Source organism: Crocuta crocuta, unplaced genomic scaffold (genome assembly GCF_008692635.1).
Source record: "Crocuta crocuta isolate KB4526 unplaced genomic scaffold, BGI_CrCroc_1.0 scaffold24, whole genome shotgun sequence".
NCBI classification, from domain to species: Eukaryota; Metazoa; Chordata; class Mammalia; order Carnivora; family Hyaenidae; genus Crocuta; species Crocuta crocuta.
This window is the reverse complement of record NW_027530974.1, coordinates 584,305-610,868: the sequence shown is the minus strand read 5'-3', so window position 1 is coordinate 610,868 and position 26,564 is coordinate 584,305. Positions and strand designations below refer to the sequence as shown.

General features: G+C 36.6%; 1 protein-coding gene across 1 annotated transcript in view; it reads left to right on the top strand.

The window, feature by feature from the left end:
• GMDS (GDP-mannose 4,6-dehydratase) overlaps positions 1-26,564 on the top strand; it is a 536,248-nt gene that overhangs the window by 495,995 nt on the left and 13,689 nt on the right. The window contains exon 8 of the mRNA XM_077769970.1: positions 11,006-11,124. Within this exon, the coding sequence (XP_077626096.1) occupies positions 11,006-11,124 (119 nt within the window). The remainder of the gene's footprint in view (positions 1-11,005; positions 11,125-26,564) is intronic.

Below are 26,564 nucleotides of genomic sequence, written 5' to 3'. Positions count from 1 at the left end.
CCCCCCCCCCCCCCCCCCCCCCCCCCCCCCCAAAGCCTTGTAGTCTACCTTTTCCCACTCCTCTACCCAAATAGATCTTGGTGCTCTGCTCTGCTTCTTCTGTAGGCCTCACCTGGACTTCAGCAGGGCTGGCTGACTCTATGTGACAATCATACAGTCCCAGTGCTCAGTGCCGTACCATTCATTCAGTCTCTGGGTCTCTTACTACACACTCTTTTAAGACTGACTGGCCTAGAATATGTCAGGTCCACATCCATGATAAGGTCTTTGGGAAGGAGGGGAGGTATAGGGACAGGTCACTTGGCTTAAATATAGCTGCCTGATTCACTCCCTCAGCAAGAGCTGTGAGTAAGGATAGTCTTGCTTAGGAGAAAGATTTAAGAAAGATTCCATGTGTAATGTCTTCTGGATACTACCTAGAATTTATGTCTCAGAAGTTCTTTCTTTTTTTAAAAAAATTTTTAATGTTTATTCATTTTTGAGAGACAGAATGCAAACATGGGTGGGTCGGGGAGCGGGGGACACCAAATCCAAAACACGATCCAGGCTCTGAGCTGTAAAGAGCCTGACATGGGGCTTGAACCCACGAACCATGAGATCATGACCTGAGCCAAAGTCGGACCCTTAACCAATTGAGCCACCCAGGTGCCCCACTCAGAAGTTCTTTCTTAAATCCAGTGTTGAACTTTTAAAACCCTTTTCATATATAAATGTTGGCAGTCCATAAGGCAGGCACAGCATCTTTATTGTTTATCCCTCCCTGATATACTATCAGACACTAGCAGAGTGACTGGCCCTAGCACCTAAATATTCCGTAAATACTTAACTGACTGACATGGCCACAGAAATCCATGCAGCTCTTCCTAACAACCATTTCTAATGGAATTTTCACATGAAAATGCATGTTCATATAATGCAATAAGAATACTAAAAGAGAAATTGAGATTCTACTCCCAGCTCTGGCATTAACTAAGTATATGACTTTAAAGAAAGTCACGTAATCTCTCTGGTTTCAGTTGCTTCACCTTTAAAATGAACTGAATTGGATGAGAACATCTCTGAGGCCCCCTTCCAGCTATAAAATTCTGTAGCTCTGACTAACAGAATCAAGATTAAATTCACTCCACCCTTTGAGTTTCCCCTCCCAGTGCCGTATATGGGTGCAAGAATTTGATCATGGAGATGAACTAGATCCTCCCAGACACCAGTAACACTCTCCGGCTACATAATTATCATTGTCATCATCATAATAATAATAAATAACACTTACTATGTCCCAGGCACCATTCCAGGCACTTTATCTATATTACCTTATTTAATCCTAAAAACAACCTTAAGAGGTAAGTACTATTATTGTTCTCATTTTTCTGAGGGACTGGAAGATTAAGGAACTTGCCAGAAGTTACCAGGTGAGTCCTGGAGTTGGGATTTAAACACAGGTGGTCTGATCCCAAGTCTGAGCTCCAACTACAACAAGCAGTGGTTCTCAGTGTGGTCCCCGACAAGTAGACCCAGCTTAGCCCAAGAACTTAGAAATGCAGATTTTTAGACCCCATCCCAGGCCTATTGAATCAGAAACTCTTGGGCTAAAGGAAGCCATCAATCTATGTTTTAACCATACAGATGGTTCTGATGCACACTGAAATTTTTTTTTTTTTTACAAATAGTTTATTGTCAAATTAGTTTCCACATAACACTCAGTGCTCATCCCCATAAGTGTCCTCCTCTATGCCCATCCCCCCCTCCCCCCCACATCCATCAGTCCTCAGTTTTTGTCAGCATTCAAGAGTCTCTCATGGTTTGCCTCTCTCCCTTTCCCCCACCATTTCCCCCCTTCTTCTCCCCCTTGTTCCTCCGTCAAGTTCCTCCTAATCCTCCTATACGTGCAAACATATGATATTTGTCCTTCTCTGCCTGACTTATTTCGCTCAGCATAACACCCTCAAGGTCCATCCATGTTGCTACACATGGCCAGATTTCATGGTTTCTCATTGCCATGTAGTATTCCATGGTATAGATAAACCACATCTTCTTGATCCATTCATCTGTTGATGGACACTTAGGCTCTTTCCATGTTTTAGCTATTGTGGAGAGTGATGCACACTGAAATTTTAAGAGTTCCTGCCTCCTGTCTTCAACACTGTCTTTCAACATACCCATTAGTGGTTCTCTAGGTATTTACTCCCCAGGTATTCTAATTGGAGAATAAATACTTAGAGATGTAGTACTGTTGCCCATTTGTACGTGGACAAGGCAAGGATTCAAATATAGGTGACCATAAATTAGGAGCTAGTTTTACTACTTTTCAAGCTCTCTGTCTCCTAGTTGACATCATAGATGAAATCACTACCAGAAAAGTCAGGAGGTGGAGACAATTACAAAGGAGGGAGGAGAGGAGGATTATTCCTCCAGCTCTGTTAACAGAGTTGAGGAGACCTCCTCCATGGATCTCCAGGAAAGTCTTTGACAGGTTAAGCACATAGGATTAAGGCAGTGCATCCCATGCACTATGGACTCTCCTTCCTCACGCAAGGCTGACCCTTCAGCCCTGACCTGTCCCATGCAGTGTCCCCTAGCTGCACGTAGTTACTGAGTATTTGCAATGTGTCCAGTCTGAACTGAGATGTGATACAAATGCAAATTACACGCTGGACTTCAAAGACTTAATACACAGAAAAATAAGGTAAAATATCTTGACAATATTTTATATTGAAATGATACTTTACTGTATATATTGGGTTAAATAAAACATTAAATTAGTTTCACCTTTTCTTTTTATTTTTTAATGTGGCTAATCGAAATTTCAAAATTCAATATGTGGCTTGCATTATATTTCTATTATTTTTGACTAAACTTGTAAAGTCCTGCGTACATCTCCCATAATGCACATAATATGGTGTGTGTATAAATAGTTTTTATTTACTGGTAACAATGATTATCAAACCTGGAACTGAGAGATCTATGGCAACACTAGGACCTGTTATTCAAGGGAGCCCAGAACCAGCCCAGAAGTTAGATTCCAAATGTCAGAGTCAGACTGAGGCAGAACCAGGTGGTCAGGACGGGCTTGAGGGATAAGGTCATAGAAAAGTCAGAGCTGGATTCCCAAGAACATGTTTAAGCCAGGAACCATGATCAGGGAGATGGACAATCAGGTGGTCATGAGTATAAAGTAACTTCCTGCTGCATGCCTACAGCTTTTATATTGTTCTGCTGAGCCAGGAACTAATTCTAGAATGGCTTACCTGGGTATGCGAGTGGGAACAGGTAATTGGAAACACCTGGTTGAGGTAGGTGGCTGGGCACGCTCCAGGAAACAACTACTTCTGGGAAGTATGTTGTGACAGTAATGATGTTAAGGCCAAGTTAGAGTATTTGTTAAATTACAGTGACCTGAAAGTGAGTTTCCATATTCCACGTGTTAGTCTGCAAATTACTGTCGCCCTCATATAAACCTAACACCACACAGTGTTAAAGATAGATGGAACTCTATATAGAAGCTACAAGCTGAAGCAATAATGCTTATATTAAAGGCAACCATAGTCATTTCATTACTATATTGAAACAATCAGCTTATGTGATAGCCATCACAAGATAGCCCTTTGTGGTAGATTTTTCCTAGAGATGGCTGTAATAATCCCTCCCATTTGGCAGGCCCTTTTGCACTGTGACTCCACAGCTCTTCTTATAAGGGAGATTCATTTTCCCTTTGTAAGAGTTGGAACTGACCCTATAACCAGTAATATGCAGAGGAAATGAGGCCTTATTAAGACCTTATGAGGCCTTGCAGCTTCTGTTTTGTAAAAAATCTTGAGCTGAACAATGAGAGATCACAAGTTTGGGTGACACGTGGAGGAGAACTGAGCACCAAGGACCTAGGCCTCTGAAGGAGGCCGGCAACCCCAGTTCAGATCACCTTGACCACGGGAAACAGAGACGAGCCATCTTGCCTGAGCCCTCCTGAATTTCCAGCTCGGACAATCCTCAGCCGTAAAAAGATTTAGACCACGAAATGTTAGGATGGCTTATTAAGCAGCATTAGACAGGTGAAGCATCCCTATTTGTATGTGCATTTTACATTAAAGTCTTTCGTACATGATTTCTACACTCACATAATTTAGGGATACATATTATAGCTTAAAATAATTCCTTATGCATTCACTCAGAATACATTATGCTAAACATACATACATACAAGCTGTGTATTTTGCTCAAATTAATTTTAAGTCCTAAAAGGCCACAAAATGGTATTACAGAGGAATGAAGAATGCCTCTGTATTCCCACTTTTATACTGCAGAATGGCAGGAGGATGTTGCTGATGGAGGAACCAATTTTGCTGTCTGTGGCATAGCCTCCTAGCTGAGAAACAGTGCAGATTATGATCTGGTGTAAAGGCAGCAAGAAAGTAATGATGGCCAAATAGTACCAAAACAGCCTTGTTATTTATGGACTATTCTATGAGCCACACTAACCAAGTGCTGAAAAATGAGAACAGCCATGAGTTCAATGAGAGGCTTTTCAGAGAAGTTTGAAATGCAGCAGCAAGATGCCCTCACTGCACTTTCCTGTGCCCCCTCATATGATTCCTCAGCAAATTTCCAACCTTGTTCAAATAGTATTAATAATTGGAAAGGCACTACCCCAGGAACTGTACCTGATCTGGGAGTGAAGAGAGGGTTGCAAGGAGAAGAAAAGGAGCAAAACAGATGAATAGCACAAATCAAAAGGGGTATTATTCAAAGAAAATTATATAGCTGGAGCTCAGTTTATTGTTCTCCATAGATTTTTAAAAATTACAGGCAACATGTTTTTGTTTAGTTTGCTAAAAGCAGAGGTGGGCAAATTACAGTCCATGGGCCAATTGACTGTTTTTATAAATAATGTTTTATTGGGATGCAGCCATGCCCATTTGTTTCTGCACTGTCTGTGTTCTTGTATATGGTCTTGTGCCACAGCAGCAGAATGGAGTGCTCGTGTTAAATACTATATGACTCTCAAGCCTAAAGTATTTACTACATTGCCCTCTAAGAAAAAGTTTGCTGACCCCTGGATTAAAGAAAACAAATGGAAGAATTATGCTGGAAGTAACCAGGAAAGATATAGAAAAGAAAAAGAATATTCATCCAGAAACTGAAGCCACACTAGCAACAAAATTTAAAATAAATGTTACTGAAAACAATCAGGTGAACAGGCAGGAAGAACCCACATAAAAGAATAGGGAAACGAACAAGCATAAAAATGATTCAGTAGGGTATAATAGGCACAGAAGATAGAAGAAAAGAGATACAACATGTGCATAATTGGTGTGCCTGAAAAAGAAATGGAACAAATAGAAGAGGTAGAATATATTCCAAGATTAATAGAAGAAATAAATACATTATCTGTATTTGCCTGTAGTATCCCAGAAAAACCCATTCAGGATGATTAACACAAGACTACCAGCTTTTAGGCTTTCTCTTGTCTCTAGAGAAAAACTGCAGTTTTTCGTTCAGTGAATATTATGTCAATGTAGAATAGTATGTTAACAACAAAAGTGAAAAGCGAGAGCTCTATAGCTTTCTAAATTGTGTTGTTATTTTATTGTTTTTATTAATTTATTACCTAGTGATTCTTTTCAGTAACTTTGTATCTTTATAATGTCTGAAGAATTCTATGAAAGGAATCTACAAATCACAGTATTTTTGTCCATGAAGAAAATTACTAGAATGAGAAGGCCTTAAGGCCAGCCTTTGTTTTTATACTAGATGATCTTCTTGATATAGTTTTATTTATATAATCATTTGGTACCTGTTTCCTAACTATGTCATAGTAGGGAATAGTCTCCCATGCTAATGCTCAGGCCTGTGTGTGGGTACCACAAAGCATAAAGCCTGACCTAGCGCAAGATTACTTGAAGTCTTCACCCAAACCATATGAATACCAAGCTGTTACCATGAAGACACAACTAAAGTTTAAAGCCAAAAGATATGTGAATGGAGCCCCATTTGGCATTTTTTATTGGGAATTTTTATTTCCATGTGTTCAATGGATGTTTATTCCCATGATTTTTATAAGAATTATTTCATAGACTTTCTCCCCTAATATATATATAAACATATATATAAATATATATATAAACATATATAAATATATATATATTTCTAAGATTATGTTTGTGACAGTAGCACATAAGGCACAAAGCACAGGACTGAAAAAGCAGCAGTCAAATAAACATAGTTAAACATAACCTTGATTAACAAATCTTGTTATTCATGGATGACAGCTCAGTTAATAAGTGTTTGTGGCTTGGATACTGAACTGGAGGTTAATGGCGAGGTGGAAGCAATTGTAGAATCCAGATTTTTAAGACAAACACACATCACACCCCAAAAGGCATGCATGGAATCAGGTGTAGTTAGTCGGCTGTGGTGATGTACTTTGGGTGTTCTCCTTCACTGGTCCAGCTGTGAACAGCTCCCAGAGCTACCAAATCAAGGAAAGCCGAATGATCCTTCACTACCTACTTCCGCACGCATGATTTGAATAGCCAAACAGTACATTGTGGGACAGAGTGTTTTTACTTGAATTATTTTTAATTAGTTTTATTTTGACTTCTCTAAATTAGATTTATGGAACAGATAGGTTCTAGCTATAATTATATAGTTACCAGAGAACACATGTCCAAATTTAACTAATATTTATAACCATCTACACCTGGCCTTCAAATGTCAATGGTATGGTGTCAGATTTCTTCTCGACCTCAGTGTGCCGTAAAAGCAAAATGAATGTGAGACATGATTTGAAAACTGCACTTTTCATTTGCCATTAAGGAACATTTTTATGTTGAAGAATCTGAAGCTTTGGTACATTCCTTAACTGATTGTCTTTCCTCCCTGTGGGATGGATTAAAAGCAGGAGATTTTTTTGTTTGCACTGGTGATCAGGTCACGGCTGAAAGTAAATAAGTATCTGAGGAAGTGGATAAGTCAGTCATATCCTTAAAGGGCACTGAAAGAATGTGGGAAGACTCTCTTTTTTTCTCCTTCATTCCTTGAGAGACAAAGAGAGAGGACTGACATCTAAAACATGTAACCTCAAAATTTTGTTTCTATAGTCAGACACCAAAGCGTAGTGGCAATTTGATCACAGATTGGCCTGGCTGTGTTATGGGTCATATGTTCAGCATGTGAACAGGAAGGTGAGAAGTGGTGAGCTTTTGCCTCAGTTGTGCCATCCATCAGAGAATAAATGGACCAAAGCAACGTGTGCAGCTGTATAAGGAGGTGAATGGCTGAGTACTTCTCACACAGGGGCCTTTGTGTCCTGGACATGATCTAGCATTATGATGGGATGCACTGGGCCTCGGCTTTGTGGCAAATTACTAACCCATTATCACACCCGAACACAAGATCATTTATCTTCGAATCCAGAATGTCACCTGTTCTTCATTTACCAGTCAATAACCATTAATTATGTTCAGTGGAAATTTAAACAAAGCCCTTTCCCTCTGTTAAAACCAGTAAACTATTCAGTAATAACAAATAAATCTGGAGTTGTATATCCTTTCCCTTCCCATTCCCAGACTGGAGTCTGGTACAATATGAACTTTAGAGGAAATGCCTAGAAATTGATAGGTCAAAGGCCGTAGATAGTCTGATGGAAAAGAAAAGAGCAGATTCTTGGCACCCACTTTAGTGAAAGTGAGAGGCTCCTACTGATCCCCAAATTCCTGTCGGGGAAGAAAACAAGTACCAGGGAACTCGTGCCCAGTGTTTAAAGTAATCTACCATTAACCAGTAATCATATTTTCTTCTTTTATTTTTAGCAAGCTCTTGCTTTCTTTCACATGACTAAAAATATAATTTTTTCAAAACCATTCTAGCACAACATAGTGTTTCAAAGGAAATAAAATAAGCTGAGCCGTCCTGAAAGACCTATTTTAAATGTTATTTTTAGAATGGAAATTTGAGTAAAACACATGTAAGTGTATACGCTAATCCCTCAGAAAAATGTTCAAATAGAAATTGTAGCCAGAAGCATAATTTAGTTTTTCCTAACGACTCTGAAAGTATTTTTAAAGAAAGCCAAAACGTGTGTGTATGTGCGCGCGCACGCGTGTGCACCCACACTCAAGGGAAATGGGAGGGTCAGCTTAGTTGGGGAAGGGTGGCCAAAGGGCAGACTCAGTCCCGGTGAAGCCAACAATACTGTGTGCCATTCATCATACAGAAACTCAGTGAGAAAATAGGAATTTATTTCAAGGACTAGACCTCAGGCTCTCGTATGGGATCTGGAAGGAGAGGGCAGAGTTTCCAGACAGTGAAGGAAGAGGGCATTCTAAGCTGTAGGAACTGCACATGCAAGGCACAGAGATACAAGGAGCTAGCCCCCCACTAGGCTTGTGCTAATGCACATGTATGTGGCTTGGTGCCCATTACACAAGACACCTCTGTGAGGACCTTCACAACAAAGTGTGCTGGGAACAGGGCTTGGCCAGCACAGCTGGGCTGCATTTCAGAACCCACTCATCCTCTCAGCCTAGAGCATTTAACAGTGTCTGGCAGCCCTAAGTTCAGGGAGGTACAAAGATTTTGTAGACTCTGCGCTGCATGGACTATCGCAATAAAGAGAACATCTTGCATTTTGTGCCTTTTAAAACTTCATCAAGTTTTATTACTAATTTAACAATTTTTAAAGTGTTGTTCATCCACTGTGTTTACCACCTGAGATCTCTAAATGCAGAATTAAGCTGCAGATATTTCATTAACATCAGAAGAAATCTCTCCTAGCCAAGACAGTTTCATTAGCTACTTTTCAGTATATCACTGACCTGAATCTACTGCCGTTGCCCCACCCAGTGTGCCCCATCTCCAAGGCGTATAAAATTGCCAAAGGTATCATCTTCCATAGAACAAGAATATGATTTTAAATAGTCTCAATAATAGACCAAAAATACAAAATGTTCACAAGAAATAACTTCAAGTGAAAGATAATTTTTTTTTAAATTTTTCAGAAGGATGCCACAAATTCAATGAATAAAGCAGAATTAAATTTTTGGGGGTTACATTCTCTAAGAAAAAATAAATTCCCCCATTGATTACAGCAACTTATATTTCAGCTTCTCCAATAGTAACTGGAGAGACACCGACCAAAATAGTTCTCTTTAAATGTTAGAACAAGAGTTTAATACACATAATATTGGGGACTGTGTTCTAATGAAGTGCCCATTATTTTTTAAGGTTTTTTTTATGTTTATTTTAATTTATTTTAGAGAGGCAGAGAGAGACAGTGTGAGCAGGGGAGGGTCAGAGAGAGAGAAATACAGAATCCAAAGACAGGCTCCACGCTCTTAGCTAGCTGTCAGCCCAGAGCCTGACGCGGGTCTCAAACCCACCAACTGTGAGATCATGACCTGAGCCGAAGTCAGACGCTTAACTGACTGAGCCACCTAGGTGCCCCGAAGTGCCTATTATTTTTACCTATTTTATTTTGAAAAGTGGGTATGAATGATGGAAAAAAAACTCTTTTTTGGTTTGGATTTTTCTTAAAGAGGCATGCTCAGTCAAATACAAGCTATGCTTTTGTGGGGTTTTTTTTTTTTTTTGATCTGCATCTTCTGTGTAACAAAATCACAAAAGTTAATACAAGCTATGCTTTTGTTTTTTTTTAAACTGCATCTTCTGTATAACAAAATCACAAAAATTAATGTACAATTCCAAACTATAGAAACTGTAGGCCTGTATAGCTACTGATAAAAGTTGTTATAACTGAGTGGAGCCAGACTGTGACAGTTGCCACCAGTTTGTGTCTCAGACATGCAGTTGCATTGTTGCTCAACTAGATTTCTCATTCTGTTGAAAAAGTGCACCAGTATGATGCCCCCACTGAGCATCTGACCTTGAAATGCTACCTGATGAATCCTGAACTCTGGTGAAAACCTTCTTATTGCCACTCAGATAACTTTTTAAGAGACAGTATTGCTCATCACATGGTTCTTTTCCCATTAATGGTTCTTAATTATTTTGCTTTTTGATGTCAGCACATTGGTAAATTTCCAACTTAATTGTTAAGAAATTTGGTTCTAATGTGGGGGGAGGGGGGGATGGGCATGGAGGAGGACACTTTGGGGATGAGCACTGAGTGTTATGTGGAAACTAATTTGACAATAAACTATTAAAAAAAAAAAAAAGAAAAGAAATTTGGTTCTACTTTTGAGGAAAATCATCTGTCTTTTAAAAATGACTTTTTCTTACCTTCTGTCCATGATATGAAGGAAAATTGTTTAAAACTTTTTAAACTCTTCCTTTTTAAAATACATAAAAACCTTCTTTACCACAGATACTTGTTCCTCTAAACTGTAACCCAAAGACCTGCTGTGTGGGAATCAAGATGCCTAAATGTTCTCACATCTGCTGAGTCCAGACTTCTGTGTCCCAGGCATCTATACAGAGATGTTCCACAGATGATTCTCATGCACATTCAAGTTTGAGAACCACTACTGTAATGGTTAGAATATTGTGGTAAATTCATGGTCATTTTCTAGCTGTACTGTCAAAGAATTCATACAAGGAGAACATTAGACTGAGGTGACTTTTAATGCCTTCGTAGCCTATGTAAGTGAATGGAAACCTAAGCCAGAGTCCATGCGCTCAAATCCAAGAAAATGAAACTTAAGAACAACCAATCACAAAGAGCTACCTCTGCATTTTCAAATAAGGCAACTGTGTAAACTATAGTCAATCAAATAATTTGTTACTGTGCTTCAGTTTGTACTGTATAAAAATGCTACTGCTCCTTTCTGTTAGTGCAGTGCTCCCAACTGCCTTTGGTTTAGTGCTGCCCTATTTGAATTGATGTATGCTCCAATAAACTCTTGGGAAAAAAAAAAATTTTAATGTGCCTCAGTTTACCTTTTAGCAATGTCCATATCCAATTACATGCTTTTGATAACATCATATTTCCCAGGGGGCAGCTGGATGCATGCAACTTTAACTTGGATTTGTCTCTTTCTCTCTCTCTCTCTAGGCTATGTGGCTGATGTTGCAGAATGATGAGCCAGAGGATTTTGTCATAGCTACTGGGGAAGTCCATAGTGTTCGGGAATTTGTAGAGAAATCATTTTTGCACATTGGAAAAACCATTGTGTAAGTATAACTAAGAGTTGATTTCTGGTCATTTATCAGACATTTGCCGGTAAGTTTGTATAAGTGCTTGCTCTCCACCTTGGTTTTGTCTTTTTCCCTTTTTTACTCTCTTGTGAAGCAAGACATGAAGTTTCAGTGTGAAGCAGGCAATTTGTTCTTCACTGCATCTGATCCAAGCTATATTCTTTTTTTCTTTTTTCAAGGTTTTAATTTTTTTACATTTTAAACTTTTTACTAAGGTTAATATCTGGTTTACTGTGATTTTACTGTAGGTAATTCTGCTCTCACCAGATCAATGTGATAACATTACACAGTCTTTTTTAATACTTTAATTTATATTTTAAAATTTTGAAACCATAAAAAACTTACAGAAAAATTTCAAATCCATTACAAACAATCTTCTTTTCTTTGAACCATTAAGAGAGTAGGTTGACCCATCACCCTGAACTTTTGTGTGTATTTCCTATAAACAATGACATTTTCCTACATAAACACAATACAACCATCAAAATCAGGAAATTCAGTGATAAATTGCTCTTATCTAATCCTCAGATCTCATTTGAATTTTGCCAGTTGGGCCAAGACTATACTTTATACCAAAATGATCTAGTTTATAATCATGAATTGCATTTATTTGTTGTATTATGCAAATATTGCTGTCAGATTTTTATTGGAATATTTGAAAGATTTGTCCAAAATCCTTTATTATAGATAAAGGTTTCTGTCTTGGCACCATTTTTATTGTGGTTGTATACACACACACACACACACATACACACACACACACACACAGTTTAGTGTTTTAATCATTTTTAAGTACAGAATTCAGTGACATTAAGTATATTCCCAGTGTTATGCAACAATCTCCACCATCTAACTCTAGAATTTTTTGATTTTCCCCAATTAAACTCATTCAACAGTAACTTGCCATCCACCCCTCCCACCAGCCCTGGCAACCTCCATTCTACTTTGTGAATTTGCCTATTCTTGGTACATCATATCAATTGAATCATACAGTATCTGTCCTTTGTGTTTGGCTTATTTCTATTTTATGAAGCTTTATGTCTTCATGATTGATCCATGTTGTACCCTGTATCAGCACTTCACTTCTTTTTAAGACTGAATAATATTCCATTGTATGTGTATACTACATTTTGTTTATCCATTCATTTTTTTTTTGAACACTGGGTTGCTTCTAAATTTTGGCAGTCGTGAATAATGCTATTATGAACATGCATATTCAAATATCCATTTGGGTCTCTGGTTTTAATTATTTTGAATAGTAGAATTCCTGGGTCATATGGTAAATATATGTTTAATTTTTTGAGGAGCTGCCAAACTGTTTACCAAGATTCATTTTTGAAGTCTAAGAAAAGACTTTTACTTTGAGCTATGATAGAATGACAGGAATCATATTAAAGCTTCTGTCTTAAAAAAAGAGAACTACATAAGATATATGAAATAATTATTTTAGACATTGAACAACAGGCAGCGCAAGTCTGTGACCCCTGATAGAAAAGAAACAAATGAGGCGAGCCCTGCAGTCACTCTGGGCCTCTTCCTGGAGGCACCGTGTCAACCATGGACGGGGAAGAGGCCCTCCAACAGAGAACAACAGCTTTGCTGAGTTGAGGAGACAGAAGTCAGAATTTAGAGAGTCTGAATCACCTAACATTATGGGACAGAGTTCTAGAAAGGTGGGCTTTACAAAGAAAAACTCCAGAAATCTGCACAAGGACCCCATTCAGTTTGTACTGAATAAGATGTAGATGTGCAAGAAGAAACTCCATAAGCTTAGACAAAGAACTTCTTGGGAGCTGGGAACGGAACAACATTTCTCAGAGCTTACTCAAGTCTGGGAAGCATTTTGTGTTTCGGCCAGCCTTATTGGAGAGACCTTGTTCATCACTCAGAGGAACAATTCAGATTCTAGAGGACTATGTCTCAGTAATGTAACTAATCCTGAGACTAAAGGCTACTCCAGATATAGGCTAAGAAAGTTTAAATACAAACTTCAAAAGGATCAAACTCTACACGAAGAACAGCCCCTTACTAAAACAAAGCCCAATGTTCTTCAAAATAAGACAGTAAAATCTAGACTCAACAACATAAAATTCTTAATGTTCAACATACAGTAAAAAAAATTAGTGGGAGTGTCTAGAAGCAGAAAAATGTGACCTATAATCAAGAGAAAAATCAATCGATAAAAACAGTCTGAGGAATAATAAAGATGATGTTACGAGAGTGCCCAAGGATATTAAAATAACTATTGTAAGTATGCTCAAATATTTTAAGAAAAACGTGAATTTAGTGAGGAGGAAGAGGGAAACATATATTTTAGAAATAGCCAGATGAAACTTCAAGAGATTGAAAATTAAGTATCGTAATGAAAAATTCACTATTGACATCAAGAACAGATTAAATATTGCAGAAAATACTGTTGAACTTATAGTAAAAGTAAAAATGATCCAAGATGAAACACAGAAATGAAAAAGACTGGAGAAAACAAAACAGAATCTCAGTAACCTTTGTTACATTAGCAAACAACCACCTAATGTATGTAATTGAAGTCCCAGGGGGAAAAGGGGTACAGCACGGAGAAAGAATTAGATATTGGCCAAAATTTCCTCAAATTTGGTGAAAACAATAAAATCACAGATCCTTAAGAGGCTTAATAAATCCCAAGCAGGAGAAATAAAAAGATCTCATCAGGATACATCACAGTCAAATTACTAAAATTAAATGCTAAGGAGAAAATCTTAAATGCAGCCAGAAAAAAAAACAGAATTACTTACAGAGGAACAAATGAAAGAAAGTATTGTGATCAGAAACTATGTAAGACAAAAGTCAATGGAGTAATATCTTTAACCTGCTGAAAGGAACCTACAACCTAGAATCCTATACCCAGGGAAGCTATTTCAAAAATGGAGGTGAATTAAGACTATTTTCAAACACACAAGGCCGAAATGGTATATTGTTAGCAAACATTTAGACAAAAAGAGAATGATACCAGTTCAAAGCGTGGGTCTCAATGGGGGAATGAAAATCACAAGAAATAGTAAATATGTGGGAAAACATAAAAGGTTATTCACTCATTTTAAAATTTGAAATTAATTGGTTGAAAGTAAAAATCATAAGAATATATTAGGAGGTTTATGATACATATAAATAAATTATATGACAACAGTAGCATAAAGTATGGGGCAAGACAGAAGCATTTCATCATTATATTGTTTGTAAGATACACTAGATGTGAATTGACACAGAATTATTCAGAAATAGGCTGCAGTAAGTTAAAGTGCATACTACAAACACTAGAGACTACGAAAAACAAAACAAAAAATAGCAATAAGACAATAGTGGAGTTAACATAGAATCCTAAAAAGTGCTCAGTCTAAAAGAAAGAAAGAGGGGCGCCTGGGTGGCTTAGTTGGTTAAGCGTCCGACTTTCATGCTCTCGCGGTTCCTGGGTTCGAGCCCCGCATCGGGCTCTGTGCTGACTGCCAGCTCAGAGCCTGGAGCCTGTTTCAGTCTGTGACTCCCTCTCTCTCTGACCCTCCCCTGCTCATGCTGTCTCTCTCTCTCTCTCTCTCCTAGAAATAAATAAAACATTTAAAAAATAAAAAAAATAAAAGAAAGAAAGAAAAGAGAGAATGGAAACAAATAACAGATGGGATGAACATAAAACAAATAGTAAATATATTGATAATTACATCCATTGTAAATGCTCTAAAGGAAGATTTGTTGCATTTGATAAAAAAGCAATATGGTATCTACAAGAGACACACGTTAAATTTAAACACATAGGTTAAAAGATGAAAACAGAAAACATGCAAACACAAATTGTAAGAGAGGTGGAGTAGGTATGTTTATATTCAATGAATTAGACTTCACTTATTAGAAGGAATGAGTCATTTCATAATTTTAAAGGGATCAGTTCATCATGAAGACATAACAGTTTGAATGTATATATACCTCATTTCCATTACTTCAAAATACTGACAGAACTGAGGAAAAATAGACAAACTTTATATTTGAATACTTCAACACCCTTTCTCTCCATAACTGACAGAACAAGTAAACAGAAAATCTTTGAGGATATAAAAGACGTGAACAACATAATAAATCTACTTGACCAAATTGACATTTGTAGAGCATACCACCCAGTGGGCCCAGACAGCAGGATACATATATATGCAAATACACTTGTAACATTCACCAGCATAAACCATATTCAGTGCCATAAGAGAAGTTTATAAATTTTGAAATATTAAAATTGCAAGAATATGTTTTCTGACCTAAGTGAAATTCAATTAGAAATCAGTAACAGAAAAATATTGAAAAATCCCCAAACATTTGGAAATTGAACAACACACTTCTAAATAACTCACAGGTCAAAGAAATCACAAGAGAAATTAGAATATATTTGAACTAAATGAAAATGGGAACAGTATAACAAAATTTGTGGGAAAGAGAAATTTGTGGCTTTGAACACAAATATTTAAAAAAAAGATCCCAAACCAGTTATCCAGGTTCCATCTCAAGAAGCTAGAAGAAGAACAAATTAAACCCAATACAAACAGAAAAAAGAAATAATAAACACAAGAATAAAGATTGATAAAAATAGAAAGTGGAAAAATAGTGGAGAAAAACAGTATAATCAAAATCTGTATAAACTTTTATCCAGACTAATGAGGGGGGGAAAATGACACAAATTATATATATTAGAAATAAAAGAAGGAACATCACTATATATCCTGCCGATATTAACAGAATAATAAGGAAATATTATGAACAGCTTTTTGCTAATGACTTTTTCAAATTAGAAGAACTAGACAAATTTGATAAAAGACACAACATTGCCAAAACTGACTCAAGAAAAATACAAATCTTGTTGTATCTCTATTAAAGAACTTAATTTCAAGCCTTTAAGAAAGAAATACCCTTACTAGACACACTTAGAAGAGAGAATACTTCCTAACTCATTTTATGAGGTCAGCATTACCCTGATAGTAAAAACCAAAAATATGACAGGAAAAAGAAGTGTACAGGCTAGTATTCCACATGAACATAGAAACAAAAAACCATTAAGAAAATATTAGCAAATTGAATCTAGCAATATATAAAAAGTCAGTGCACCATGACCAAGTGGGATTTATTCTAGAAATGCAAGATGAGTTTAACATTTAAAAATCAGTGTAATTCTGAGGCACCTGGGTGGCTCAGTTGGTTAAGCCTCCCACTTTGACTCAGGTCATGATCTCATGGCTCGTGGGTTCAAGCCCCATGTCAGACTCTGTGCTGACTGCTCAGAGTGTGGAGCCTGTTTCAGATTCTGTATCTCCCTCTCTCTCTGACCCTCCCCTGCTCACACTGTCTCTCTGTCTCTCTCTCTCTCTCAGAAATAAATAAGGCATTAAAATGAAAAAGAAAAAGCATTCGAAAAAGTTCAGTGACTATTATTTTTTTTAAAAAAGAACTTTCAACACATTAGGAACTGAAGGAAATTTCCTGAAGTTGATAAATGGTCTCTGAGAAAACCCCACAATTAACATCATACTTAATGTTGACAGACTGAATGCTTTTCACCTAAAAATCAAGATCAAGGCAAGGATGTCTACTTTTATTATTCCTTTTCAAACTTGTCTTGAAGATCCTAGACAAAAATAAAACAAGAGAAATAAATGAAAAGAAGAAGTATATCTATCTTTATTCATAGATAGCATGATGGAGTACATACAAAACTTTAAGCGTTATACCAAAATAACTACTAAACTAACATTTAACTTTTTAATTATTTATTTATCAATTTGTTTATTTATTTAACAATGTCACAAGATACAAAATCTGTACCTAAAAATCAATTTTATTTTTATTGACTGCCAGTGAACAATCGTAAACTGAAAAATTTTTTAAAGCACAATACCACTTATAATAGAATCAGAAAAAAATGAAATATGTAGAAATGAATTTAATAAAGTATATGAAAAATTTGTACACTACAACCTGAAAAAAACATTGATGAGAGAAACCAAAATAGCACTAAATAAATAGAGGAATACGCCATGTTCTTGGATTGGAGAACTGAATGTTGATAAGATATAGATTCTCTTCAAATTATAAATTGAATGCAGTCACAATCAAAATCATAGTCTTTTTTAGTAGACATTTACAGGCTGATTCTAAAATTTGTATGTAACTTCAAACGATTTAGAATTTTGAAAAAGAAGATCAAATTTCTNCTGGCCATGTGTAGCAACATGGATGGACCTTGAGGGTGTTATGCTGAGCGAAATAGATCAAATTTCTTTTAACACTTAATCTGCGTGATACTCACAGATAGATTTATAGGTCAATAGAACAGATTGTAAAGCCCAGAAGTAGACTCACACTGTACCAATTGAATTTTTACAAAGATGTCAAGGTAATAAATTATGGAAGGATAGTCTTTTCAGCAAATGGTGCTGGAATCGTGAACAGCCATACCATGAGTGAAAAAAAGTGAAACTCAATCCATAAATCACACCATACACAGAAATTAATTGAAAAGGATTATTAGATATACCTGTAAGTGTTAAAAGTAAAAACTTTTAGATGAAAATACAGGGGAAAGGCTTTGCAACTTTGCTGTAAGCAAAGATTTCTTAAGTTGTTTTTCTAGAGGTTGAGTTATAAGAGTTTTTATGTTTTGCAATTGTATGCTCTCAGTATATGACTACCTTTTAAATTTCTTATTAGTGCCTTTCAAATAGCAAAAAAATTTACATTTTCATGTAATTCATTTATCATTCTTTATGCCTTTTGGTTGCTGTGTGTGTTTGCAGTGAATGTATGAATTTAGGGTGAAACCAAGGATTTCTGAGGACACCAAAAGCAAGAACCATAAAAGGGAAAAAATGACAAACTGAGTATCATAATTAAAAACCTCTGCTCATTATAAAAAAAGAGAGTGGGATATATATATATATATATTAATATATTTAAGAAAGTCTTAAAGATAGAAAACAAACTGAGGGTTGATGAGGGAGATGGGTGTTAAGGAGGACACTTGTTATTGATGAGCGCTCGGTGTTATATGTAAGCAATGAATCATGGAATTCTACTCCTGAAACCAATATTGCACTGTATGTTAACAAACTAGAACTTAAATAAAAGTTTGAAAAGAAAAAGAAAAGAGAACACTACACCAAAAACAAACACACAAAAATCAACAAAAAACAAAACGAACAAACAATACACCTCTGCTCTATGAAAAGTGACCATTAAGAAATAAAAAGGCAAGCATGGTCTAGGAGATATAATACTTACATCAGACAAAGGACTTATATCTATACAAGAAGCCAACTCAATTAAAGAATGGGTCCAATATCGGAACAGATAACTTGACACAAGAAAAGATACAAATGGTTACTGGGCACATGGAAAGATGCTCAGCATGATTAGTCAACTGGGAAATGCTCATTAAAACCACAGTGTAATTAATACTGTTACACTCCCTTTAGAATGACCACAATGCCACAGTGTCAAGTATTGATGAGGATGTTGTAGCATCTAGAGCTCTCATACATGACTGATGAAAGTATAAATGGTAAAACTACCTTGAAAAATAGTTTGGCTTTCTTATAAATTCAAATCTATATTTATCATTTGACCAGCAATTTTCCTAGACATTTACCAAAGAAAAATAAAAATCAACATCCACATAGACACTTAGAGATGAATATCTATAAAAGCTTTATTCCTAATTAAAGCACTGCTTTCCCCAACATTCAGTCAACTAGTGAATGAATAAACAAATGTGGTGTGTCTGTACAGTAGAATACTATGCAGTTACAAAAAAAGGAGTGGACTAGGATGAATTTTAAAATCTAATGATTTTACGAAATCTAAGCATAATTGCTTAGTGAAAGAAGTCAACCACAAAAGAGTACATACTGTATAATTCTATTTATAGGATATTCTAGGAAAGAATAATTTGGACTGATATAAAACCAGTCAGTAGTTGCCTGAGCATGATGGGCTGAGTTTGGGGTGGTGACTGGAGAAAAGCACAGGGTGGTGGTGGAAATGTCTCATATCTTGACTCTAGTAGTGGTTGCATGAATGTATGCTTTTTTCAAAACTTATCAAATTTTACTGTTTGTTAGACATTTTATTGTTTCTAAATTATACCTGAGTAAAGTTGTCTTTTATATAAAAGGAAAAGATAGCAAGGAACTTCAAAAGGCCATCATCAAAAAATGTTTAAGTGACTGTAATCAATTGTTATCAAGCTATTAAAAATAATGCTTAAGAGCGGGGCACCTGGATGGCTCAGTCAATTGAGAGTCTGACTTTGGCCCAGTTCATGATCTCATGGTCTGTGAGTTCAAGCCTCACATCAGGCTCTGTGCTGACAGCTCAGAGCCTGAAGTCTGCTTTGGATTCTGTCTCCCTCTCTCTTTGCCCCTTACCCACTCGTGCTTTCTCTCTCTCTGTCTCTCAAATATAAATAAACATGAGGAAAAAATTTTAAATAATGTTTAAGAGGACTTTGAAGTATGATTATGACGATGTTAAGTTTAAATAAAGAAGGGATACAAGTTTAGATCTGTTGTATGATCTAAACTCCCTAAAACTATGCCTACAAAAGATTAGTAGAAAACATAATGGCAGTTTCTACAGTGTGAAATTATGAGCAGCTTTAATATTCTACTGTATATATTGCTCTGTATTCAAATTTTCTGTGAGGAACTTGTGTCCTTTTATAGTAGGAAGTTACCTTACACACATTTTTTTTAATTAGGGGTGTATTATAAATGAATCCCCAAAGAAGATTTTCTTTGAGAAGTAGATGAGACTTGGCCATTCTCCCATTTTGGAGCTAATTTTCTGTTTTCAGTCACCAGGCCATTCTTCGGACCTGTGTTCCCCATGAGCTCCATGCCTGTTTTCTGGCCTAGTTTAGTCTCTCACAAAGTAGGATGCTATTCCAGGAGATGTGTATGAAAGCATTTCATGTCTTCTTCATTTAGAACATACTGAATATTGTAACCCCTCTTGGAGAATTGCCAGTAAAGAAACTATTTAACTTTGTTTAACCCAGAATTTTCCAAGCTTAATTTTTATGTTTATATTAAAATCTTATAAAAACAAGAGTTCTGTGGCTCACCCACTGGGAAATGTTCCTCTGTCATTCAAACCTGAACAACAGATATTTGGTATGTCTGACTCCCTCTCTCTCTTCTGAAATAATGCTTGCCATTGGCAGTTTCTCCCCCAGTAGAAAAGGCCCAGGAAAGCAATTGAGTCATTTTCAGTAAAATCTGTCTCAAATTTCAGGCAATGGCCTTCATTTTGTTTCAGAAGGGAGACTTAACCACAAATCAAGTTTTTAGTGGTATATTAAAAATTGCCTTTGAGTGGTATATAAAATTTTGGTAAGGTAAAAAAACTTTTTGCAAATTCCTCCAGAAAAAAGAGATCGATATGAAGCGCTAAGCATTCTAGATGAACTAAAGACCTGGCTTTGTCCCTTTAATAAGTCGTCTGAGTGGCAGCAGCTACCTACCACCTGTGTGCCCAGAACCTGTTTCAGGTCTTTCTGTGTCTTATCACTGGAGTTGTGAGAACAGAATGCTTACAATGCATATTCATCATAGTTTGTCTGAAAATATAAAATTCCTTCTCAGGGCTAGATAATAAAATCATGATGGCTTCGTGAACGCTGTCTGCGAGTTATGTTCTATTGTTTATTTTTTTTCAATTTCCTTCCTCTGGATCTTCTTTGGGCCCCATGCATCAGCATACCGATCTCAGCTGGAAGAAGAGCAAGGAAGCCACAGGCAATTTTATGTGCTACAGCCAAGACCGCTTCTTGTGCTTCAGAGTCCCTGCTGCAGCTGTGAGCTCTGACAGGCCAGCAAGTCCTTCTTGGGAACGGTGTCCACACAGTCAGAAACCAGGCAGAAAGGAGCAAAGAAAACATACTGAGATCTGAACAGAGCTTAGAAGGCCAAGGATAGTATTATATACCTCAGTAACTCATAGTACTATTACAGTTTGGGGAGGCATGCTTTTCTAGACTTTTGGGAGTGTCCTTTTTCTCCTTTGGATGCTGTTTTAATCTCTTTATTTTAGACTTGCTCAATTTCAGTCTTAAGACATTCATCCTTATCTGTACACAGTGTGGCATAATATTTTATTGCAAAAGCCCAGTCCCACTGCCACATTCCCTGAGTCTGAATCCCAGCTCTACAACTTCCTGAGGGAGTCATTTATCATTTCTGTCTCCATTTTCCCAACTGTAAAATGGGGATAATAAGAGTCCCTATCTCACAGGGATGGAGTGAAGATTAAATGGGTTAAATATATTTGAAGCACCTGAAACATTCCCCGATGCTTCCAAAGCTTTATATTAAGTATTTTCTATTAATAAAGTGTCCAATTGATTGAAAACATTGGTCGGCAGTGAAAACAAGGAAAACATAAAATGTGGAAACAAGATTAGACAAGTGATTATATGTGTGGGGACAAGAAATGTTTCATTTTTGTGTGACCAGACAGAACTGAACGTTGACACTTTGCAGAGAAAGGCAATTGTAGGAGGAACAAGCTTGCTGGTTGTAGTTGGATAGAAATTATGGGTGTAATGAGACATTCATCTCTAACACCTGACCCCTTCTGAGAAGTAATTAGCCATTTATCAGAATTAGGACACCTGTTTGCTGAATCTATCTCCCGTAGAACAGTGGTTCTCAAACTGTAATGTTCTGTGAATCACTTGGAGATCTTTTCAAATGCAGATTTGGAATCAGTAGGTCTGGGCAGGGCCTGAGATTCTGAATTTCTAATAAGATACCAAATAATGCCAGTGCTGATAGTCCACAGACACACTTTGAGTGTCAAAGCCTGAGAGAATTACGGAATCTCAAGTTTGAGATGAACCTTGACAATCACCAAGTCCAAACTCTTATCACTTTCTACTTTGTTTTCCGTCATCTGTGACTTTTCCTTCCCTGGTAGACTGGACAGTGGGCTCTTTCAAGACAGAATGCAATTCTAGTTCCTTTCTTTCTGTACCTTTCATTCTGGACAGTACAGTGTCAGACATTTTGTAAATAAAGCAATATTTTAATGGTCTACAATGGAAAAATAATTTGTGGAAGCTGCGGAATTTGATTTTAGGGGGTTTTTTTGCAGGGGGGAGGGAGTAATTGCTTAAAAATGAAAAGGCTTAAAAAATCCCAGGGCATCCCATGAGAAAAGTTCAGTGGGCATCTGTAACTGGTTTGTTCCTTTTCTTCCTTTTCCATTCTGTCCCTTACATCCCCAGGATTTGTAAGATGACTTAAATGCCAGTTGAGTTTGATTGCAATTAGATTGAACTTATCTGATAAATTGAGGTAAAAAAGAGTTCTCTGGACTTTCCATTTCTGCCATGAATAAGTTCAGGAATGTGCAAAGATGAGATGAAGAAATCTTAAAAGCAAGGGTCCTACATACCTCTTTTCTCTTATATGGCTTGAAAGCGGTAGACCAAAAGATGACTGGAATGTCCAAAGAATGAATCCAGAGTTTCTGGAAATTGCTTCTGGTCCTACCATAACTAAACCAATCTCTAACATGAGATGAGATGCTATGCTTTTAATACAAGTCTCCTCAGAGTCTAAGGAAGTATAGTTTATTTATTAATCATTAGGTACCAAATCCCACCAATTGTTGATGAATCAAGTTCTTCCAAATGAACTAATTATTACTTTATAGTTTGCTTATTTCAAAAATTATCATAGCAATCTGTCAAAAATAATCTGAAAATTGGAGAATGTCTAAAGCTTATCTTTTTAGAAACATGTAACATGCTTCCCTATCATATTTTACGTTTTGAAACATTTGACATTGCTTAAATCCCAAGACTGTATAAAAGTCCATAAGCCCATGACCAATGTCCTTGTTTGTATTAGTCTTAAGGTAATTTTGTTTCTGAATTGTAGTATTTAGAGCAAAAATTTTAATTAGAGTTACTTTGTATAAATCATTTTTCATTCACTTACATTTTCCTCCTTACTTAGCTAGCTAGCTAGCTGACTTATAAATTTGTTTACCATAAAAGCACTTTGTAGGAAACTAATTAACATTAGTTAGAAAAATTACATGATGTGAAGGCAAATATCTGGTCTTTTATTATAAATACAATGCTGCAAGTTGAAAATTTGAACAAAAATTAAAAGTGCAGATAATAATCTTTGCAGTGTAATTTAGTCATCTAGATAATCTTATGCCCTCAATTTCATATTTTACAGAAGATATTTCATGTTTCAATAAAATTGTCCATATTCTTTTATGGACTTAAAAATGCATTGTAGATTACTTAGGTTGAGACTGAGATTTTTTTTACACTTTTTTAATATGGAATTCATGTTGCTTTTAAACAACCCTTCAAAAAGCTTTATTAAAATGTATACCTTAGAAGAAATTAATATCTCTGACTCTACATGAAGGCAACATCTTATACTGTAAAAATATGTGCACTTTGTGTTTTCTCAAGGAATCAAGCATGACATTTTATTTTTAAGGGTATTCTGTTGAGTTATAAAGGATGATATATACGTATATATATATATTCTTATTTTTTAATGTGTGAAATATCCATGCTAATAAAACAAAGCCTTAAGCATAATGAAAGTAGTTAGGAAGGAGAGACGAGTGAATGAGCATTTTTAGTAGTCAGAATTTTTTTGTGTTTTTAAGGAAGTGAAACTAAACTTTGAGGGACACTCAGGTCCAGGGCCTGGAGGTCTGTCAGGGCTCTCTCTGCTTCTTGGAATGCTGCCTTCATTCCCTCAGCAGGTTCCTATGGCAGAGGACGTCATTGATAGCATTTCTGGGGATGCAGACTAACACAGTAAATAAAGATTAGAATCTTTTTGATAGTTATTAAGAAAGAAGACTGAGGAAGGATTCTGGCTGGCCCCACTGGGCCTTATGATAACCACTGAAGACAGAGTATGGGGCCAGTGCCTAGGCCCTGTCTTGTTATAGAGACAGAATTCTGTGCTTGGCAGCCCCATAGAAGTCCATGGCCTGAGTAGGAGAGGATCAAGGTCCTTCCCCAACAGCAGGATATTATTTATAGAAGAAAAGTAGAAAGTGGTGCTAAGCAGATAAAAATAACAGATTCACCATAGCATTTAATGATCAGTTAGTATGAGCCCCAAAAGTGTGCTATGAGCTGCCCATTTATTCAGTTTAATTCCAGGTCTGAGGCACTGTTTCACTGTTTCATACTGAAGCACAATGAAGTTAAGCATCCTCTGAAGGTTACCCGGCTAGTGAGTGATAGAGCCAAGATCTAAACTGGGGATTTTCTGATTCAAAGCACTTTCTATATTGCACTTTTCATCCTACTTGTTTATAACCTTCAAAAAAAAAAAAAAAAACCTTTTTAATGTGATGGTTGCATGCTAACAGTAGAATCACATCATAAGCAAACAACTTGCAGAATGAGATCCAGGCCCACATGCCTCTATATAAGGGAAGCCCCAAACAGAATGCCAAGAGAGTAAAAGATGCCAAACCTTGGCTTTTAAGCATTCAAGAGCCCATGTTCCGATGGGGAAAAAGCAAGATTTGAAGGACCTTTCGATGATAATCTTTACTGTATGCAGTTTTGTTCGTAAGCTCTGTCACTAGAAGCAAATCGCCCCTAACCTGTAGCACCACTCATAGTTCTTTGAGCACCTGCTGTGCTTTGAGATCCACAGCTGTAAGCGAATGAGCCAGGCCTGGCATCTGTCTCAATCACCAGTGTCCTCGGTGCTCTCAACAACATGCCTGTAGTAGATGCTCTGTGATACCTTCTTACTTGAGTCCAGATGGATAGCCAAAAGCCAGCTTGTCCAGAAAAGCCTTCATTGTGACCCTAACTTCTGCTAGTTGGATTCTTCATGGTTCCCTCTCTCATGGTGGTGACAGCTATATAGAGAAGCCACTATGCTTCCTACCCCAGAGAGCTGCTAAGCAGAGATGATAAGGACCTTAAAATACACAAGGACATGGAGGTGGAGATGAAGGTGGACTGATCTGAGAAAGACTTAGAATCAATAGGATTTGGTGAACAATTGGATTTAGAAGGGAAGAGAGAGATTGATTAGTATGCCATCAATTAAGATAGAAAACTTTCTGCCCTCTCACAGTTTTACCTGTTGTGCTTTATATGCTTAAAGGAAAATTAGGTATATTTTCTATAAACTGAACTTTTTTACCTCATTATTACATGATTTTCATATCAGACATACCAGTCATTATCTGGAATTTTCCCACTTTAGCTGCTTGAAGGTCTGTTATCACTTTCTAATTCTATTATTGTTTTTGAAACTGTTGTAATTTTCACTGAAAAAACTTTTAAAATGTGTTGCCATCTATATGTTTAGAATTGGCACCAATATTTGCTCTTAAATCTTTGATATCATTTGAGTGATTTTTTTGCTTTGAATTTATTAGAAAAATAGCATATTCATTTCAGTTTGGGTGAGTAGAAGATCCTGAAGGAAATAGATCAGTACCACGTGCACGCCTGATAAAATTTAAGGTAATTCTCATTTGGTCATTTGTATTAAGAAGGCACCCTTATGACAATAGATGTTTTTTTTCCAAGAACATTACAGGATGTTTGTTTATTTGGAGGAGGGTGCATTGTTCGGGTTGTTTTTAGTGTTATGTTTTGCCTTTCACTTTCCCATCAACTTATTACTAAGTAATTTGAAAAGAAAGCACTTTTCTCCTACAATTAAAGTGATAGTTCTTGACTAATTTTTTGTCATTAATCTTGTTAAATTTTGAGAAGAGTATTGTAAGAATAGCTTACAACCTTGTGAACTCCACCATCCATGTTCGGGGGAAAAAGATGTTATAGAATATCCATTGTTATAGAACAATGGAAATATTTATCATAGTTTGTGGCAATCTGTCTACATTTTGGGTAAAAACAACAAGGGTCAAAAATTATTATTTATTTAAAAAGAAATTATTCATTTAGAAAGAAACTCATTTCTAAAATCCTCCTGGTTGAGATAACAAGTCATTTTATGCCCATGCATATTCTTCTCCTAATCGGGAATTATTTCCTGGTGGGTGGGATTTATGGCCTCTGGACATTGAGGATGAGGGTACGGAGGACTGTAAAAAGAGGAAGACCTGTGGATAGAGGTTAGGGTGTGAATCTTGTAACCCTGTGGCTGGTGTATCTGCTATAAAGCATTCCTCAAGAATTGGGTGAGCCTATGATGGTGTTAGGTTGCATCATGGGAAAACAGATCCCTCTAATCAGTTGTTTTGTTGAACAGAATTTTCCTAAGACCTACTTCCTCAGGTTCTATTTAGGGGTAAAGTCAGAAGGAGGAAAATCACTGTGCTATGCATTTTTTCCTCTATGAAGATTTCATAACTTTAAATGTAGGTCC